We start from the raw sequence: 21,261 nt of genomic DNA, 5'->3' as shown, positions 1-21,261 counted from the left end.
CCGCTTAGCCAGCAAAGCTATGAGATTGAGTGTGGCTTCAGGGAGGACTAGGAAAGGACCTTAAATTAGTAGGCTACTATTAGCCGGAATACGCTTGCAAATAAACACCTGAATACTTACTAAATTCTTATCTCAATGTGTTTAAAGTGTTAAAACAAGTGGTAGCCTATTTTAGAACATTTTCTCTTAGATTACTTAAACCTAATTGATTTAACCAAAACCCTGCATTACATTTCTTATATCTGCTTGTGTAAAGCCAGCGTTTTATTTACAACAGATTCAATGTTTTACTCCGCTACTCTTCAAACTCATGCCACGTGACTACAGTGCCGACGTATTTTCTAATCGTTTTCATACTTAATTAGAAAAAAAGCCATGCCATTCTTTAGACTGGTATTTTCCAAAGGCCAAACATTCACTTATATTTTACTTACATTCACATTATACTTTTAGTTGTTCGCAACGGTTTTAAAATGAGACCGAACGAGTGCTTTCATTTAGTCAAGCTCTGATAGTGTGTCGGTGTGCCTCAGCAAAATAGCCGGCGCCATGTTGTTACGTCACCACATATGTCAGATAGGCTCGAGCCGATGGCATGAGGAGAAGAATGTTGTTTGAAATAGAAGAATGTGCGCTTGCGCAGAAAAGAGAAACGATTCAGTTTAAATGAATTTGGGAAAACTGTTTATGAAGATGGGGGTGGGTTTGAAATGAAGGTGGAGTCTATGGGGGTTGGGCTAAAATACTGCATACCAAGCCAGGAAGAAAAAAAGAGCCCGGCAGGTTCTGCAAAAAATAATGGTTGCCTTTATAGGCTTTAAAGCGTAAACTTGAGTCAGTTTACAAATATATTGCGTTCACTCCATATCCTTTAATTGATGCAGGTTTGTAAATACCAGGTTATGTAGGCTATATTTTTGTAAAACATATATACATATATATACACACATACATATGGGTATATGTAGGCTATATGTGTGTGGGTGTATACATTGCATATATAATTTAAAAAAATACTTAATTAAAACTTATAAAGTCCTATATAGCCTACACTTTAAATTCTGCAGCAATATCTGAGTTGATGCTATACTGTTTGGCTATATATTTAATAATTTGACTGAGATGATCATTAGGAGATAATCTGTATAATGCAGTGGAATAATAAAATCTGCCACTGGTGCAATATTGTTTTTACCACAGCATTGTTTTTGAATGAATGTCTTCCAAGCCCAGCCTACATAATTGACAGCGAGAGAATGGCTTAGCGTATCTCGGCAGAAAGTTTTGAAACAAACTTAGCAGCTTTCTTGCATGTTTACTATCCAAGGTCCTAACATAGGTCCTAAGATAACCATGTGCTTAAAACTGTTGTTAGCTGCGTTAACGCTTTACAATTCTAAACTTTTTCGTCCCTCAAAGAAACAAGATGCTAAAATGGCGGCATGTTACTGTCAAGTTCAAGTGGGTTGCTGCTTCGTACACTGTAATCCCAAACAGTTGTACTAGCTTATAACTAATAAGGTCATAACAGTCAAATGTCGTTATGCAGTTGACCAAACTATAAAGTGTTGAGCTCTGTTGAGATTTATGTAATTTAAATTGAATAGGGCTCAGTATTTTAGAGCTAATTTGTGTGGAACGCTCAAAAAGTTTAGGAACCATAAAGTAGCGTCATGACGTTATCGACGTCATGACGTTTTGGTGGGTGGGTCTTATCTCTCCCTCAGGAAAGCTGAGTCCGCCATCTTGAATTTGCTTTGATGCGGTGAAGTTTTGGCCAGCCCATGTGGAGTTAGAACACAGTTTAATTTGTTTTTATTTGTTTGGAATGCACACTTTTATCCCCCCGCTTCAAACCACCACCACTTCAGTTATTTTCATCAGTCTTATTGCCCTCGTTTTCTTAAGCGCCGTCTTATCATCAGCCCTGATTTGGTAAGTAACTCTAACGTTTTTTTATATATTATATATAAAATATTTACAAATCCAAGTAATTATAACTTTAGAAGTTGTTGAATGTGACAAATGCGTTAACGTTAACTTTAAGTTACCTTACTTAGTTCATCTTACAACTGAGTAACGTCTCTGTTAACGTTATCAGCGGGTTTCCTGGATGAACTACATTACCCATAATTCATGTTTGCCCGGGACATTGACGGTGGAGGAACGTCCATGAGTTTTGAATTCTCTGGCGGAGTCCAAAAGCATAACGTTATCCCTGATTCCCGCTGGTTTTTGCTGTTCGACGTTAATGCATGTGTGTACTTTGAGTATACTAATTTCAATAAGAGTCTGCGTTACACAGTCAATATTTAGCGTTGTCGAGCTGTGTGCATGTGTGTGCTAGCGTAAAACGAACAATGCTAAAAAACATAATGTGAGTGTTATCATGATGCTAATCAGGCCTGTGTTTGTATTTTTTCGTAGGCTCAAGTGTATGGATGTGAGATCATCTCGAAATAATTTCAGGTAGGATGGATTATGAAAGTGTTATTGACAATTGGTTTTATTTTATGTGTTTCAACAGTCATTCTTTTTCTATTTATTTAAATGTTTTTATCCCATGAACCCTTTATTAATACTTTGTTAAAAACAACAACAACAGAAATAGTAAATATATTAGCACACAATTCTTTTTTTTAATATATATAACTAGCTCATCTTTTAACATTTTAATTTTTGCTATAATTAGTGTAAAATGAATGTTTTTGATAGATTCGATTTTTTTTAAATCTGTATATTCATTTTTTTAAATTTCATTGATCATTATGTATTATTTAAAAAATGTTTTTTGAACATTAACAAATCATCTTTGTGCGCATGTTGTGTACAGATATCAGACTACAAAGAGTGCTACGGAGAGTCAGTGTTTCACCATCAGACAAGGTGCCAATAGGTAAATTTTGTAAATTGTGTACTAATTTTAGTTTTTTCAAAAAGATTTTCACTGTGAATTATTCACAATGTTTAGTTTTTTGCAGCAGAACAGACTTAATATGTTTTGTCGAATGGTTAGCATAATAATTTCCCCATCGTTCAAAATTTTACACACATTTTAACTTAAAATAAAATAAAAATGGGAATAGCCAAAAGTGCAAACCAGGCCTGAAATGGTTTAAACTTTAATTGAAAATATTTAAATTGCAGGCTGAAGTTGGCCCAATGGAGTGGAAGTGCAAGTTGTGTTCTGCAACTTCAAATACCCGGGGACAATTATTTTGGCACTATACTGTACTGCATAGCCAATATTCAAGAGTGTCCCCCCTGCCATGTCTCTATGACAGTTGCATTTGTACTTTTCCATCATTCGAAGCGATGAAAGCTCATCTGTCACGATCTCACAATGATTCATGTAGAGTAGGTGCAACTGAAGGAGCATGTGGTTTTTTTACATGTCCTTTGTGCAACTTCAAGCAGCCCTTTTTTGAGGAAATTCTATTTGGTCATTTGAGAAATCATTTACGAAGTCATGAGATGGTAGCATGCCCATTCAAGAACTGTAATTACAGAACAAATAGCTACTCAGCGTTTAATGCACACAAGAGTAGAAAACATGGTGGTGATTCAGACTTTGGTGAATGTGTTGTATTGGCAGACAGTGATAGTGCCCCAGTTGTAGTTGCAGCAGAAAGTCTTGGGGAACCTGCTGAAAGTCACAGTGCAGAGTCTGCGGACACATTTGATCTCGATGAGGTAAACAGTCAGTGTGACACAGACACTTTAAGAGCTCAGTTGAACCATAATTTGGCATCATTATTCTTAAAGATGCAATCTATTCTTCATGTATCTGACATGGCATCTCAGGAAATAGTGGAACAATTGACTCAAATATTTTCCTTGTCCCAACCGATACTCAAACATGACATTAGAGAGGTCTTACAGAGTCATGACATCACTGTCAGTGAAACACTTCTAAATGAGGTTGTCAGTACTGTTATGGACAGTAATGTTATTGTCAGTGCCACAACTAAGGGTAAGCAGTTATCCTCAACCAAGAGAAGGAAAACCTTCATCGAAAATAATTACCCTGTGGTAAAGCCTGTACAGTATCTGCTACAGCCAGGACACACAGCAGTGCATGTTCCCATTCTTGAGATGATACAAAAAATCTTCAATCATACAGATATTCTGGACAAAATTAAAGAAACAAAAGTGGCACAAAACAGTCATTATGTAAGCTACCAAGATGGTTTGTACTTCAAAGAGAACACATTTTTGTCTTCAGATGAGTTAAAGATAACACTCATTTTGTACATTGATGATTTGGAAATAGCCAATCCACTTGGCACATCACGCAAAATACACAAAATCTGTGCAGTATACTGGACGCTTGCTGATCTTCCAAGTAAATACAGATCAGCCCTGCATGTGATACAGCTTGCAGCTTTATGTAAAGTGGCTGACATACAAACATTTGGCTATGAAAAAGCACTTGGTCCTTTGTTGAGAGACCTCCGTACCCTTGAACAAGATGGGGTATTCATTGAGTCTATTGGTAAGGTAGTTCAAGGAACAGTTATGTGTGTGGTGTCTGACAATCTTGCAGCCCATGATTTGGCAGGCTTTTCAAAGTCTTTTAGAGCAGAATATTTTTGCAGATTCTGCACAGCAACACAAGCTAAACTTCAGACTCATGAAGTTACAAGTGGCGAGTTCAGTCTTAGGACAAAAGACAGCCATAATAGTGATGTGCATGCTGTAATGCATGGGGATAGTCAGAGTCAGAATGGTGTTCAGGCAGATTGTGTCCTGAGCCAGCATCTAGAACATTTTCATACAGTCACTGGCTTTCCACCTGATGCTCTCCACGATCTTTTTGAGGGCATTGTGCCCGTAGAGCTCGCCCTGTGTATCGGTGAGATGATTCGTTGCAAATACTTTACCCTTGAATATTTGAACGAGAGAATTCTATCGTTTCCATACCAGCACACAGACAAGCTTGACAAACCTCATAAAATACCACAGACCTTCGCTGTAAAGAAAAGCATTGGTGGTAATGGCCATGAAAATGCCACATTGCTTAGACTGCTCCCTTTGATTATTGGGAATGCAGTTCCTGAAGAGGATGGAGCATGGACTGTGCTAATGGACTTAAAAGAGGTAGTAGAGTTATCGCTGTGCTCAGAATTCACAGAGGAGTCCATCCAGTATTTACAGTCCAAGATACAGGATCATAGAGAGATGCTGAAAGAAGCCTTTCCAGATTTCAAACTTCGTCCTAAGCATCACTACATTGAACACTATCCTGACCTTGTACGCCGTTTTGGGCCCCTTGTACACTTGTGGACAATGAGGTTTGAGGGTAAACACCGTTTTTTCAAGAGAGTTGTACACGACACACAAAACTTTAAAAATGTGTTGAAAACACTGGCAGACAGGCATCAATACATGGTAGCATACCATCTCAGTGCCTCAGGATTCTTCAAACCTCACCAGCAGACATCAAATGTCTCTTCTGTACTGGTATCAATGCTTCCAAATGTGGCCAAGACATACATTGAACAAATAACTGCAAGCAATGTTATTTACAGCACATCAAAGGTCTGCATTGATGGAACTGATTATGATGTAGGAATGTTTTTGTCTGTGGGACAAGAGGGAGGACTGCCTAATTACTGTAGAATTGAACAGGTTCTCCTGGTTAACAGTAGTGTTGTCTTTCTTTGCCAAGAGCACACATCACACTACATTGAACACCTGAGATCTTACGAACTTTTCCCAAACAATCTGGCTGTTCACACCCCATCAGAGCTAAATGACAAAACACCTCTCTGCGCTTACAACATAGATGGAAGATTGCTCTTGACACCCAAACGTTTCATATTATTGAACTGAAGTTTTTGTTGAAGCAGATAAACCGATGACTGCAACATTTTCTTGGAGCTGTGCAGAGCAGTTGGTCCATGAATAAACTGCCCCACTACAGCAGCTGGCCTTCCATACATCCCCTTGTTCAAGTGGTGTCCCAGTATTTGTGTTGAACAAGTGAGTATGTGACATGTATATTTTGTGTATGTCACCTTCACTCTCCATGAAAATTTACGTGTTTTTGTCTTTTCGGAACCAAAAGATGGCTGCTGCCCAAAAGCATGTGCTGCGTGTGTATGTTGCACGAGACACCGCCCTGAAACTTACTCTACTCGAGCGACCAAAGTCAGTGGAGGAGCTGAAAGACATAATGCAAGAGAGGTTCAAGCCCAGACTGGATGGGGACTTTAGCCTGCACTATGAGGATCCAGACTTTGATGGTGATCTTTGTCTTCTTGTGGACATCCAGGAGTTACCAGAGAAGGGCACATTGAGAGTCGTCAGACCTGAAGGTGACACCTCATCTACTGCATCTTCTGACACAGACATACTCCCACATGTATCTGCGTTACAGCGCCAGAAGAGTTGGCCTGATCACTTTGTTGTTCCTGGTTTTGGTTATGAAATGGAGCATATACTAGAAGAAGGAAATCGTGTTTATGAAGAATCAGGAAAATTGCTGAAGTTAAAGAGGTCACAGAAGAGTGAAATCCTTAAAAAAATGGCAGAAACGATCTACAGTTTTAAACCATACCCACATGATAAGGAATTGGCAATGGCTGCTCAAGCTTTGATTACAGCTCATCCATGTCTCAGAATGACGGCTAGTGAAGACGGGGAGTTGGGATGGAAACGTCACATAGGGTACAAGGTTGCGTCTTACCGTAACAATCTGGCCAAAGCTGGGGTTGCAGAAGTAGCCATCAACACAGGGAGGCGGAGCCGAAACAACCCTGACAATGATCATCCCCATCAAAACATAAAGAAAGCTCGAAAAGCTGAGGTCAACTACATCATCAACCTACCGAAGGATCAAACCACAGCCACTCTGGAAACAATGAGAGAAGAAATCATACATGAAGTTGAAAAGACTGAGAGAAACCAATTAGTCATAGGCAAGCTCATGAACACAACCTATGCCCTTCGTCGCCAAGAAATCGTTGGAGCTCTTGTAGCTCCACGGGTGAGAGACGTCGTGGATAGATGGCCAGCCCTACTTATGGAGTCACAGGTAAAAAAAAAAATCTTTCTTTAGCATTACTTTACTGTTCTCCCTGTTGAGAGCAATTAATCAACGTGACTCTTTACCATGTCCACTTTGAACATGATTGATATTTCCAATATTTAACTGACTGTTTTAAAAATCTACATTTTCAATAAATTCACCAAAAAGCAAATGGCAGATGTAAAAGTTTACAACACATCACGCTGTGACATGTTTTTGCCATTCACAGTAAACAAAGTATACAGAGGTTAATTATTTTAATTTCCTTTAGATAACATTATACAGCCTTGTTTTAAATGAATGACAATTAACTTTCTATTTTGACCTGGGTTCTTCTGACTCATCTCTAATAGAATTGCCCTTGGTCTTGCTACCTGTCAACAGAAAACTTCTTTAAAATACATTCACAATTCTGTTCCTAATTCATCTTTGTGCATTTTTGTTTAATTCTGTCCATGTACAGGTGTTTGCAGAGTTCCACCGAATCAACAACGTTAACCTGCGCAATCAATTCTACAAGGAGCTGGACAGACACACGCCTAAACTCATCACCTTGTTCAGAGACAAGGCCACCAAGACTGGCAAGATAGCGGAGGAGCTAGCCAAGTTCATGAGGATTTATGACCTTCAGGTGAATTTTTAACTTTGCATGATTCAGAAACAGTTTATTAACATTGTTTGCAGACAACTGTAAGAAGCCATAGTGTGAATTGCCTCGACTCGAATTGTGCCCCGAGGTTAAGTGATTATGCCATTAACACAACGTTGTCATCTCATCAGAGATAGGTGTCTTGACAAGATGTATTCTATCAGAAATAGGAACCTTAAAAAAGATACTTTATCAGCTTCAATTTAAAGAAGTCCAAATAACTACTGTTTATGTGAAATTTGATTTACAATTTTTTTTTTCTTTGAGTTAAAGTATTTACAATAGAAAGTTATTCATTTGAAAAATGTTTTACTGAATAAATGATGACCCCATAGCAATGACCACCATCAGAATATGGAGCTGTTTAACACTTCTATAAAGTGTTTGCTCTGCGTTTGTTTAATTACTATTGTAATGGATTATTTTTTTTTTGTCTATCTAGAAACAACCTGATGTAAATATGAGACGGGCCCTCGTCCTTCGTGCACTTCCTGTGTACTTGCGTGAAGATGCCTTCAAGTTCTTCAGGACCTGTAATGTAAGTGTACTGGCCTCACTATCAATCTTTTTGCCTAGCTATTCAATCAGCTTAAACATATGACATCACTCAAATAACTCTAGGAGAACCAGGGGGGTATTCCAGCAAGCAGGTTATGTGACAACTCAGAGTAAACTCTGAGATGAGGGAAACTCTGAGTTATCCATTCCAGAGGGAAACCCTAACCTAGGACCAGCTCCTCTGCCTCTGTCGGACGAGGTGGAGGTGAGCACCACTTCATTCGGGTGTAAAACAGCATCTTTTGGTGGTAAAAGCTACTACAAGTTAAATTATCCACTGAATAAACTTTTACTTTAATATGTGAAATGAAACCAAAGTGAGGAGCCATCGTTAGACTTTTTATATTTAATTTTCAGCTGATTCAAATTAATCTAATATAAAATAAAATAAAGTGATGTTAAATTCAAAATGTTAAGATTTGCGCATCTAAAACTCTGTCAGTGATTTTTATTATGGCCGCAGTCAGAAAACTCAGTTCACATACTCGGAGTCGATTTACCTAACTCAGATCAGCTGTTCTGGAACTGAAAACTCAGTTTCACTTCACAGGGTAAGTCAACTCAGAGTTCAGGGTTAGGCTCAGAGTTTGTTGAACGTCCTTTCTGGAATATCCCCCAGGACCTGCTTTACTTGAATTGTTATTCTGCAAACTGACATGTAGAAATTACATAAATGAAAAGGTAAGTATAAATCATTCTACTAAACAAAAAGTATGCTAACAGATAGGTGTGAAACTAACATAAGATATAAGCATATGTAAAGAAAATAGTTTAAAGGGATACTACACTTTTTTCGGAAATAGGCTCATTTTATAACTTAACCCCAGAGTTAAACAGTTTTACCGTTTTCGAATCCATTCAGTCAGCCGATCTCCGGGTCTGGCAGTACCACTTTTAGCATAGCTTAGCATAGATCATTGAATTGAATGAGTCCATTAGCATTTCTTTCAAAATGACCAAAGAGTTTTGATTTTTTTCCTATTTAAAACTTGACTCTTCTGTAGTTACATCGTGTACTAGATCAACGGAAAATGAAAAGTTGCGACTTTCTAAGCCTATATGGCTAGGAACTATACTCTTATTCCTGCGTAATAATCAAGGAACTGTGCGGCCGTACATGGGTACAGCAGGCGTAATGATATAACACAGCGCAAACACAAACTTAGTGCCAATGACGTTGTAAGTTATCTAGCTTGGGATTGGCTGGGGACTATTTTTGGGCGCTGCGTAATATTGCGCCTGCTGTACCCATGTACGGCCACACAGTTCCTTGATTATTACACAGGAGTAAGAGTATAGTTCCTAGCCATATAGGCTTAGAAAGTCACAACTTTTCATTTTCTGTCGATCTTAGTACACGATTTAACTACAGAAGAGTCAAGTTTTAAATGGGAAAAATATCAAAACTCTTTGGTCATTTTGAAAGAAATGCTAATGGACTCGTTCAATTCAATGATCTATGCTAAGCTATGCTAAGTGTTACCGTCAGACCCGAAGTTCAGCTGAGTGGATTCAAAAATGGTAAAACTTAACTGTTTAACTCTGGGGGAGTTGTAAAATGAGCCTATTTCCAAAAAAAAGTGGAGTATCACTTTAAACATGTAGCTTAGTTGCAGTCTTAAGTGCTAAGTGACAGTGATGTCTAGACATCATTAGCATGATTTGTATCCTTGAGGGTCTGAACTCATTCTTGTATTATTTGTGTTTTATAGTCAGCAGTTGGTCCAGATCTCAGTGACACTCCGGTGGCTCTCCTGACAGTCGTCACGGATGACACTATTGATGCGGCCCTCTTCAGCCCTGAAAGCATCTGTATTGTCGTGGAGGATGAAATACTTGTGAGTGGTCCCACAACTCTGGCTGACTCATTTCTCCTGCTCTTTGGGTATGTCTATGCACTAGACCTACAGTACCCAAAGAATCTCGAGCTTACGTTCACATTTATCCAAAAAGTTGTGATGTGTCTTGAGGACAACAAACCATTGAAAGGGCGTCTACTGACACTGAAGAATGATTTGTTTAATGAGTGAATCACTCAGAATGGATTATTTGTTGAGTATTGAGGACGTTTTTGTTTTTTTCCCCCTCTTTACGAATGTAATAATTCGCCTGTTCTACCTCAGATTTAAGATCTGACACTGTTTGCCTCTTCTACCTCAGATTTAAGATGACAATGTTTGCCTCTTCTACCTCAGATTTAAGATCTGACACTGTTTGCCTCTTCTACCTCAGATTTAAGATCTGACAATGTTTGCCTCTTCTACCTCAGATTTAAGATCTGACAATGTTTGCCTCTTCTACCTCAGATTTAAGATCTGGCACTGTTTGCCTATACCTTGATGCACTAATGTGATGTTGCCAGTTGAAGTACGACTAGTACTTTATTTGAATGTTTTATTAACACTTATTGTACTTTAAAAAACATTTTGTTTTTATGGAGTCATTTCCTTTTTGTTTTAATTTATCACAAGCACTTTTTGACTGCTGCTCTTTTAATTCATGCCTTTTAAAAAGCGCATTGTGTTAAATAAAAAAAGTTGTTAAACTGTCACTGTGGTGTCACTTTCATGTTTTCTAACATTATTAGCTGATTATTGGGCCGGCATCAGTATTTCAGTTTAGAATTAATTTGGAGTGTATGTCCCACATTATGAGTTGAAATTTATTGATAATTAAGTGTATTTCCCACATTGAGTTGAAAAATATTGAACATTTTTGAGTGTTTTTCACACATTATTTGCGTTGAAAAATATTAAAAATTTTGTGTATATTTCACACATTATATGAGTTGAAAAATAGTAAAAATTTTGAGTGTATTTCCCTCATTATATGAGTTGAAAAATAGTGAAAATTTTGAGTGTATTTCCCACATTATATGAGTTGAAAAATATTAAAAATTTTGAGTGAATTACTCCCTAATTATAAGTTGAGGAATATCAATATTTATAAGATAACATTGAGATAATTTAAGGCAACTGGAAATTAAAATTTTATTTTATTTAAACTTAAAACTTTTAAAAACATAACTCAAATGTTTTTGTGTAATCTGTTACAAAATAATTTTTGAGTTCTGTGAACTTATTAGGGTTTACAGTGTACATTTTGGAGTAAGGCGTAGGCTATGCTTTAAGTTCAAGGTTAGAATTAGAACAAGAGGAAAAATAGCAAAGAAATAAATGAAAAGGAAAAACTGACGTCCTCATTTGTGACATTTCAGGATTTGTTTTAATTCCAGTCAAAAACTTGTTCACATTTTGTCATAAATAGTTTGTTAAACAAACCAACAAACAATAACGCTACTTCGAAAGAAAGTACAAGATTTTGCTGAATTCTGAATAGGTATGTTGAAGTAACATCGTTTGCCTCGAAAATGGCACAGTGACACAGTTCATCAGTTAAACATGTGCTTTTCAGGAATAACTTGATGCGTGACCCATTTCCACGAGAAAATGTCACAGAATCACATTCAAGCTTCATTTGTACATTAGATCTGTCTAAGATCAGGGCTGAATATACATCGAAGGTGGCTGAAATAAATCTTTATTTATTTTAACTTAACGTATAGAAAATAGTATATAAAACATATATTCATTAAATTATTTAAATAAACGTATTCATATATCACCGTTACTTACGAGGTACTGATTTTTTTTTTTAACGTTTGTTTACAAAAAGTAGTGCTGGTGGTTTGAAATCATGTTCATAAGCACAATATATGTATATGCATAATTTTAGTCTCTTAGAAATATGTAACAATGCAATGCTGTAACTCTTGGTGTCACTGAACAACATAGTTCCCTTACTTTTCCACCTTAAAAAGTTCTAGTAATCTTAATACTAAATTTCATTCACACATACAGTTCCACATCTGGAAAAGTTATTCACATAAAACAAGTAAATGTGTAATCAAAGTTTTCTATATGTTATACCACAGTACTCATAACAAACAACACGCTATATTCACAGAAGAACTACATTTAAAACAATGCAAACTGACAGACAGAAAGTTTTATTTTGAGAATGTTGTGACAGATCATTGCTCCTCTTTGACACATTAAACACAGACTTGCATCCACAAAGACAGTTCTTGAACCATCGAAAATGGAATACTATACTGATTCAAATGGCTGTACCTTAAACCCAAGAATATAGGCTAATGTCTTTAACACTGTCACACGAGTTCAAAGTTGATGCATGAATGATAGCTATACTATTGCATTGTGTATCTGGTCAAAAAGTGTCGTGTCGATGAAAACACTGGTCAGTGGCCTCTCGAATTTGTAAGTGTTCCTTACAGTCTATACTCTGATGCTAAGAGTAAAGGGGGGTCTTAAAATCAATAAGAACCAGAAAGTCTACTACCTCATATGGCTGATTCATCAGTGGTTTAAAATAATAATAATAATAATAATAATAATCCCAATGGTTTTTTTTTCTCTCTCTTTCTTTTTATACCGGTCCTCACGTGAACTTAACGTTGGAAAACGCGTACTTGAAACTATAGATCATGTCATGTTATAATATTAATATAATTAATACTTTACGACCCAGATAAGACACATGTATTGGTTAAAAAAGATACAATCGTATCGTGGGAACTTTAGAACTGACTCCCTTTTTCATCGTTAAAACTGGTTATTGACTCAAAACTGTACAGTCTTGTTAGAAAACATTTCCATAAATATCATTTAAGATTCGGCTATTTCACCGATAATTAAATTACAAATTGATAAATATGGCATCATGGATATGTATTTACATCATTATTAACAAAGGCAACGTTATATTCAAAGGTAACAATCGTAAGCTAATACCACATTCTCCACCTGAAAACTGACTTGGACAACAGATTTGACTCCATCAAACAAGGAAATACATTCACGAGTAGGCTATATACTTATTTATGATTTATTTTTTTGTTCAAGTTCAAGACAAAGACTTTGGCACGTTTCTTAAGACTGTCTGAAGTTTTAACAATCAATCAAAGGTGATATGAGTGTCACCTTAATATAAAACACCGTGAAATATTCTTTCTTTGCCATTATTTTTTAAATATTTTTTTTTTTCAGAAAATACATAAAATGAAAAATAAAATAATCATCTGAAATCTGAAAACTAAAGGAAAACCATTTATTCTTAGAAAGTGTTATTTTGTTATTTAATGCCTTGCTAGTTTTCTTCGAACTCGGAATAAAGTCAAATTTCGAATCCTGAGAATAGACGAGGCCTGTTGGCCAACTCTCATCTTTTCCTGTTGTTTCAATGCCATTTTGTACGCCATAGCGTAATAGTTTTTTTTAAAGGTTGCTTCAACCTTTTGGTCCACCTTTTGAGAGTCTGCTTGGAGCTTCAAACGTACCATTCGTTAAAATTAGGCGGTAGTCCATCGCTGTGTGCAGATGTATTTTGCACTGCAGACGTGGGTGTTTTTGTCGGGTCTTCAGTGTTCGCAGAAACCAGCACTGGCGGCGTGGACGACTCGTATCCAGAACTAGCAGCTGGAGACGACTCTGAGCCTTGTGATTCGTGTACCTTAAATTATAACGTCCATAGATGTATGACATACAGGCAATAACACACTTGTTTACATGGTACGGTTAAACATTATGATTTAAATTATTTCTGATCTCTGTTAGGGGTTCCTAAGGGGGGTTTATTCTTCACAATAATAATAATAATAAACTATGTATTTGTATGATTGCTTTTTGGCTGCAAAATCAGAAAATTTCCCCTTACCTTCATATGTTTCCTGAGAGAGCTGGGGTGTGTATAGGACTTGTCACACACTTTGCAGATATATGGCTTGTCAGATGTGTGCACGTGCATGTGCTTTTTCCTGTCGCTGCTGTTCGCAAAGCGCCTGTCGCAGCCGTCGAACTCGCATTTAAATGGCTTCTCACCTGCAAGTGAGAGCAAACACTGGGGTTTTAGGAATATAACTTTTTTTCACAGAGCGGATGAGCACAACTTTCAGTTATGTAATATGTCTTTCGAAATAATAGGCCATGGTGCGCTCACGCCAGATGGTTTAGTTACCCACATATCACGCTTTTTGAGAGTCCGTGCTGTTATCCTTTATTTTACTTTCCAAGCATCTTTAATCAACACGCAATGCATCGTCGTGTAAATTGCACAGCAATTGCTTAATTTGAGCACACTTTTCTTCTCTGGCTAGTTTAATATAGCCTACTAGACTGTTCAACAGCTTGCTTTACATTTCGAAAGGGGTCATTTTTTAGGCACAAATCCAGCTAATCAGACTAAATTCACTTCTACCATTTCACACTTTCCCAGACCTCAAGTTCCCAGTAGCATTTTATTCATGCACCCACAATACACACATCCCCACAATTACTAACTTTACAGCCACAAGCATCAGGACAAATGAAAAGAGGACAGTCCATTCACAATTTCGCTCCACAACCACGCATGTAGCTTTACATCCTCAAAGAGTTGCAATGCATATACATTTGAACAAAAATATATTTTCCTCAATCGAAAAGATAACAGAAAATGGACATTTCTTAGTATATAGCACTAGGGGTTATGTGAGATCAAAATGAGTTTTTCTCCCCAAACATTTTACCAATGTATTTAATTCTAAAGTGTAGTTAAAGTAGCTACTAGTGGGAGTTGTTCTCCATGTTAAACTTTATATTTAGGTTAAAATTAATGTAAAATAAAATGTACAATTGTATTGCCTATAAATGTATGAAAGAACTGCAATTTATGTATAGCCTACATCATACATAAACATTTGTTTTTCCAAAAACCAATAGGTAATCAAAAAAGGGGGGAAATACGAATGCCTTACCTGTGTGAGTTCTTTTATGAATTTTAAGATTTTCTGATCTTGCAAAGATTTTCCCACAACCGGGGAACGGACAAGGGAACGGTTTCTCTCCAGTGTGCACTCGGATGTGATTCACGAGTTTGTATTTGGCCTTAAATGATTTTCCCTCTCTCGGGCAGTCCTCCCAGAAGCAAATATGATTACTCTGTTCTGGGCCACCAACGTGTTCCATCGAAACATGTGTCACCATTTCATGCATTGTGCTGAAAGTTCTGTCACAAGTCTTTTTAGGTCTATTCATTTGATTCTCGTCTATCCACTTACAAGACATTTCCTGCTTAATAGGCTGCCGCATGTATCTAAAGAAGGCCCCCGGACCGTGGTGTGTGGGTACGTTCATCCCCATGTTCATGTTGATGGGATGGTTGTAGTTATGAAGCTGAGCGGTGCCGTAAGGGTCCGTACGAGGGCTCGCCACAGGTCGGTACGGATCTGGACGGCCAAAAATGTCCCCGCGTAAACCCAGGTGCATTTGGCTGTTTACAACATGTCCTCCTGGTGAAGTATGGCTCACGCTCTGGTCGTGAAGTCCAGGAAACAACAGATGTCCCGGGTTGTCCGAAATTCCGGGGGGGCCGTGTAGGCTCCCAGAAGCGGCAAAGATTCCATGCTGGGCACTCGGTGGTGCGGTTTCTCCGATGCCTGCGCCCCGGTTTCTGAACAGAAAGTCCCTGGTCGAATTGAATGCTCCGCCGGCATAAGAAGCAACTTGTCCTCCATGGTGGTGTCCGAGCGCGGCTGCGTATCCAGTAGCTTGTGGGGTGAACGCTGATGTCTGGCTTGAGGCGATATCGTGAGTAACGGGACTTATCTTGAAGGCAGCCGAGTGAGATGAATCTGCGAAGGGACTAAGCCCCAGCCCGGGGTCTCGGTTTCCCAACTCATGGTGTCTAGGCGTTCCGAACCCCCCTACTCCTAGTGACGGGAACTGAGGAGCGCTATCAAGGAGCATAGTCATTGGGCTCAATCGAGAAAAAGCAAGCGAAAAAGAAAAAAAAAAAAAAAGTGAAAAACCCCAGGTTGGTGGAGTGAAGTGGGTAACGGTAAACTGAGCACAATTTCACGTAAGCTTGAATAAAGAAATCTTGAATTGAAAAACGAAATGATAATCCCGGGTCTCGGTAAACGGGAGGACAAACTCCCGTAACTGGGATCCGTGAGAAAGAGGATCAAACTTCCCCCCCTTTCCAGACGAATGATGTCCTTGGACTGATAAAGTCAATCACTCACTCCTTGCACATAAATGAGCTCGGGAGGCAGCTCTACGCTGTCCAATGAAAGGACAGCGCTTTCTTAGTCACGTGACGGATATGAAGGGCGATAATTGGCTGCCTGTTCGTTGATTGGCAAGGTTTAGAATTGAAAATGGCAGTTCGTTTCAGTGAGTAGATTTGATTGGTTGCTGTTGGCATTATTTGCAGGTAAAGGAACGGGACTTTATTTCGATTCAGGCAAAAAGGCTTGTTTATTTCCCGAGCTTGCATGTCAGCGGTTCCCAAAGTTACATAAACTTTCAGTATTTGCTTTGACCATTTTTCTCAAAATAAACTATTGCTGAATCTCTTTAAAAAGAAGACTTAAAATATAAGAAGTGAGAAAATCTATCTATCTATCTATCTATCTATCTATCTATCTATCTATCTATCTATCTATCTATCTATCTATCTATCTATCTATCTATCTATCACATATGTAGGCTACATTTATGCATGCATAGAGTTCTGAATTTTTTGAAGCCGTAAGAGGTGAAAGAACAGAGCGTAGAACCCAAGAATAAGAGAGAAGGAAATATGGTGGAAAGTATATTATCCCGAGGATTTTTTTTTTTTTTTTTTTTTTTACGGCGCCAAAAATTCTTGCTATTGAGGAAGTTTCAACGGGTTGCTGGTGACTCGCTGCAGGACACATAAAATCTGATCAAGTTCAGAGACGCGTTGAGTGTTTCAAGCAGCGCTTTTTATACCTCCAAGCCATTTCACGTTCCCTCTCCCCTTCAATCTCTCCTCGGAAGGAGTTCCCTTTTATATTTTAGAGATTAAAAACAAAAATCTCTAAATCAGCCCCACATTCTGGTCTAGTCCTCAGCTATCACGCTTTCACTTTCTGCACATTTTCTACGATGGAAAAACGCGTATAGGCCTTGTCTAAGTCTAAGTTTTAAGGTGAGTAATTTATTTTTCAGTAGATGCATTATAAAAGTTTTGATCAGATCAGTTTCATGTTTTATTCAAGTAACATAAATCGTGTAACATAAGACCTTACGTGTTTTAGAAAAAAAAAAGAAAAGAAAAAAACATTACAATAAACTATTATTTTTTCTAATAAATAGCCTACAAACGTAGTAGCCTAGTAATGTTTAATGGTTCATTGACTTAATAGAATAGCATATGCATTTCACTTTTGTCTCGCCAAAGAACTTTACTATGCTTAAAAACACAAGTTTAAAGCAGATTGCTAGCAAAATAGATATCCAGCAAGCTCTATCACCCCCTCCTTTCTGCGATGTCTTGTTCTTTCCTCCTCTCTCTCTTACTCTCCATTTCGTACACGAGCACACATGTGAGTATTCTGCAGCGTCGGACAGATTTACGGCGATTTTTTTTAAAGGTTTCATTGTCTGCAGTCAGATAGGCTACAGATTCTTTACTTTCCACTCTATATGCAGGCCTATCTGTTTAAATGTGGACGCACTTAATATATTATGTGACATATTCATTTCCGGGCGGGGCTAGGATATAGCTAAGTTCTTAAGGACGTTCTTTGCTTTCTCTATGCACGGAATTGTTCAGTTACTTCACTTAACTTCTTTACGGCACTACAACTCTGATGCCAACCAAAAGGCAAATGAGGGCAGGATTCGCTTTTAACTCAAGGGGGCCTCGTGCGTTATTTTACTTTACACCACAGAAAATTAAAAGGACTTACAGGCCTATAATTGCATGGAACAGAGCTATATTGCGACCGATTAGCCTTTGAGTTAGTTAAATAATGTTTTGTCAAAATAATACCATAATTCTATATCCCCCGCCCCCTTGAGTAGATAGACATTCGTATATATTTATTTTTTATTTTTTTTAAGCTAGAGCAGAATTACCTGGAAACAACTTCACACTGAATTCTAATAGGTGGTTTTTCGGGCTAAACAATTATCAATCATAGAATCGTTGATAATTATTGATGTACTGCTATAGTTCATGTCCTGTTGATTAATGTTCCAGTTATCAATCTCACATTACATTTATTAAATGTAGCCTAATCAAATACACAAAATTAAACTATTGCAATAAAAATAAAAACGCAGACATTACTTACCTACCAATTTGTCATCCTTTCTTTTAGGGATATTTTTATTAGCTTTGTGGCTTAAATTATTATTCTTCCCTTGAGACATTAGCTGTGTTTTCTCTTGCTGTGTGTTTTTGCGGACATGTTGCTTTATCTTTTTCCGTATCTGTTAAACATTCAAAAGTCTTTAGCCTGTTTTCTATCAGCTTTTTGGAGGAGTGGTTCTATTTATTTCAAACACTTAATCAGTGCTGAGTAATGAGATAACCGTGGCACCTTCAATTAACATGTGTCTATATAAAATGTGCTAACTTTGTTTAGCATAAATTACAAGAAATTAAATTTGTCGAGGCGTTATGCATCTGGTTATTAGTAAATGCAAACTACCGTTACCAGGATAGACCATTGTGCTATATGCCGAACCCCAAAACTAAGAAAAAAAGTATCCAAAGTATTTTAGAGTCCTTGTGTGTGGTGCTTTTCTGCTTATATCTCACTCAGTTTGTCTATTCTCCACTTAATTTGCCCATCTAAATTTACCGACATTTGACCCTGAACTTGTTAAGCTAAACACCTGCTATAAGTTCACTGCAATGAGGAATACTTTTTCTGTATTTCAAACCTATATATATATATATATATATATATATATATATATATATATATCAGGGGCAATGTATGGCTTTATTGTTGTCTGAATATTGAAATGTTGGATAGAAATTAAAATAAGGCTACACTGTATTTATAATAACAAAGTAGACATAATGGCCTAATACAGGTATGCAAGGAAGAGAAGTGGTTTACATTTTTGCAAATGTACTTAAGGTATATTTAGATGTGTAGAGCATATACAATTTTGTTTCAGTAATAAGCTCACCTCTCAATTGAGTTATCTTAAGATATCTGTAAGCCACGATGCTACCAACTATGGATGCATTGGATTGATATTAGACTGTTGACTATGTAGTGTGTGCACTGTGGGTATAGCAAAGACCAGTCTGTGACCTTTGTGAACTATAGATGTGTGTCATTTAGTGACCATTAGCCTACTTGAATTGATAGTGCACAAAAAAGCTATTTTAGTGTCCAACTATCACCTTTCTCATCATTGATTTCTTCATTTATGGACCTCTCTCTCGTTCTCTCTCTCATTTAAGACTCTTTTATTGGCAATCTTTAATTCTGAAAGTTCTATATGTAAGGAATATCTGTAAAAATGCCTTTTGTCTTTTAGTAATGAAGAAAAAAAGAAGAAAGATATGAATCAGGATACTAATCAGGAAGAGTTGCTGTGTTGTGAGAAGACTCCGTTTTGTTTCACAAAATAATTTCTGTCACTGTTATGGTGGTGGATATCATGGTCATTTATTTGAAAACTGCATTAGGACTCATTACAAAAGTAACAATTCGTGGCCTTTTTTTGGTTTTCATTTTATTATTAGGTTTGATTTGACTCTGTTAATGTAGTGACAACGATGCTTTTTTGACTGTTAATAATGCCTTAATTTTGACTGTTGTGATGTGAATACAGTGACTGTAACCTCAGTAAATATTGTTGTCTTGTAATGTTTACTCTATCCAAGAACTTCATGTGTGGGAAGAATTATATCAGTAAATAACCCAAGCTTGTGCCCACTCAAAGGGAAGAGACAGTCTTCAGAAGAAGTATATTTATTTCTTTTTTTTTTATTTAAAAAAAATGTTGTCATGTGAGCGATTAGTATCTCAACATATAATCAAAGATTTTTATTTTTGAGATTCTAAAACTTAATTCACATAATTAAATTCTATACCTACATGTCAACATTTTGTGTTGTTATTTAAACATGTTTGAATTGGCTCTACTACCAGGTATTCAGTTTGATGTCCAAACACTGATGCTGTGTCATTCTTTTTACAAAAGCAGTTTAGTTAATTATTTGTGGTGAGAATATACACCACAAACCTGTTTTCATTTTTGCCATTTTATATTGATAGGTGCAAAATAATTCAAAACAAGTGAATCCATTTCCTCCTAAATTGACACCAGATCATCTGGGGTTTGTAAATGTTGAATGTGTGAAACTTTTTTTTATCATTTTTGTAACCTAAAATGTCAGAAGTCTATTAACTCTTTCATATTCCATGGCCAAAAAAAAACGTTATATTTAGCTATTATGCGATATTTAGGTATTATTTGACCCAGTATTTTTTATTGTGGCCTAAAGCTTGTATTTTTTAAATCATATTTGCTTGCGTATTTAATATTTTATTAATATTCATTGATTTTGCTATTAATTCATTTAATGTATCCCTTCATTAAAAAATATATATAAAATGATTCTGTTCATTTTATCACAGATTTGCAACTCCAGAAAAATATCCGATAAAAATGCACGCCTAAGTAAATCCATAAAATGCATCTCTTCTTTACTAAAAAAACCCCCCTAAATAAATGAAACTAACCACCTACACATGGGGAAGGACAGTTTACAATATGGGGTATTTTAAAATAAATTGTAATTTAATGTTTACATCTTTACATCATGAAAAGTGTCAAACAGAGTGAACAAAATCTAGATTCTGTCGCATTTAACTTAACCGAAGTAGCCTAAGTGTAGGCTAATATTTACCTGCAAGTAGAATTATAGACGCTCAACTGGCTTGTTACAATATGCTGTATAGTATATTTTTGGTCGTAAAAAAATAAATTGTGTCCACCAACAACACCAGTAGGCTACTATGGACCGAGTATCACCAACGTATATTCTACTTAATTAATGTTAAACCATAATATTGAATAGTAAATCAGACATTCACAGTTGAATGAGAGAGACGTGGGTTGAAAGAGAATTTTGATTTGATTTCTTAACTCCTGTATTTCAATTCGATGTTGAAATCACA

General features: G+C 36.9%; 2 protein-coding genes across 8 annotated transcripts; one reads left to right on the top strand and one right to left on the bottom strand.

Annotated features, from left to right (window-relative positions):
- The first annotated feature begins 1,597 nt into the window (after positions 1–1,597).
- Positions 1,598–10,791, top strand: LOC311304215 (uncharacterized protein). 7 transcript variants are annotated; one of them, XM_084431113.1, is made up of 8 exons: positions 1,679–1,935; positions 2,428–2,469; positions 2,834–2,896; positions 5,853–5,985; positions 6,071–7,039; positions 7,497–7,664; positions 8,125–8,220; positions 9,953–10,791. In XM_084431113.1, the coding sequence occupies exons 5-8, from the start codon at positions 6,071–6,073 to the stop codon at positions 10,268–10,270; spliced, it is 1,551 nt and encodes a 516-aa protein (XP_084287239.1). In that variant the 5' UTR covers positions 1,679–1,935; positions 2,428–2,469; positions 2,834–2,896; positions 5,853–5,985; the 3' UTR covers positions 10,271–10,791. The 7 variants fall into 7 exon arrangements, with proteins under 7 accessions (XP_084287237.1, XP_084287239.1, XP_084287241.1 ...); XM_084431115.1 differs by having other exon boundaries at positions 5,850–5,985; XM_084431114.1 differs by having other exon boundaries at positions 3,148–5,985.
- Positions 10,792–13,472: 2,681 nt separating this feature from the next.
- Positions 13,473–16,342, bottom strand: zic3 (zic family member 3 heterotaxy 1 (odd-paired homolog, Drosophila)). Its single transcript, XM_084429409.1, has 3 exons — positions 15,055–16,342; positions 13,977–14,140; positions 13,473–13,772 (listed from the first exon to the last, which is right to left on the bottom strand). Exons 1-3 carry the CDS (start codon positions 16,049–16,051, stop codon positions 13,590–13,592), a joined length of 1,344 nt encoding a protein of 447 aa, XP_084285535.1. The 5' UTR covers positions 16,052–16,342; the 3' UTR covers positions 13,473–13,589.
- Between the last annotated feature and the right edge of the window lie 4,919 nt (positions 16,343–21,261).

Source organism: Rutilus rutilus (genome assembly GCF_951802725.1).
Source record: "Rutilus rutilus genome assembly, chromosome: 14".
Lineage (NCBI taxonomy): Eukaryota > Metazoa > Chordata > Actinopteri > Cypriniformes > Leuciscidae > Rutilus > Rutilus rutilus.
The sequence above is the reverse complement of the archived record's forward strand: the minus strand, read 5'-3'. Positions and strand labels throughout refer to the sequence as shown.

Excerpts from the sequence above, each read along its gene's own strand:
- LOC311304215 (XM_084431111.1), top strand. The coding sequence starts at position 3,163 with ATGGAGTGGAAGTGCAAGTTGTGTTCTGCAACTTCAAATACCCGGGGA.
- zic3 (XM_084429409.1), bottom strand. The coding sequence starts at position 16,051 with ATGACTATGCTCCTTGATAGCGCTCCTCAGTTCCCGTCACTAGGAGTA. Across the intron at positions 14,141-15,054 it reads TCATAAAAGAACTCACACAG|GTGAGAAGCCATTTAAATGC; the intron begins GTAAGGCATTCG and ends TCTCACTTGCAG. Across the intron at positions 13,773-13,976 it reads CTCTCAGGAAACATATGAAG|GTACACGAATCACAAGGCTC; the intron begins GTAAGGGGAAAT and ends TTATAATTTAAG.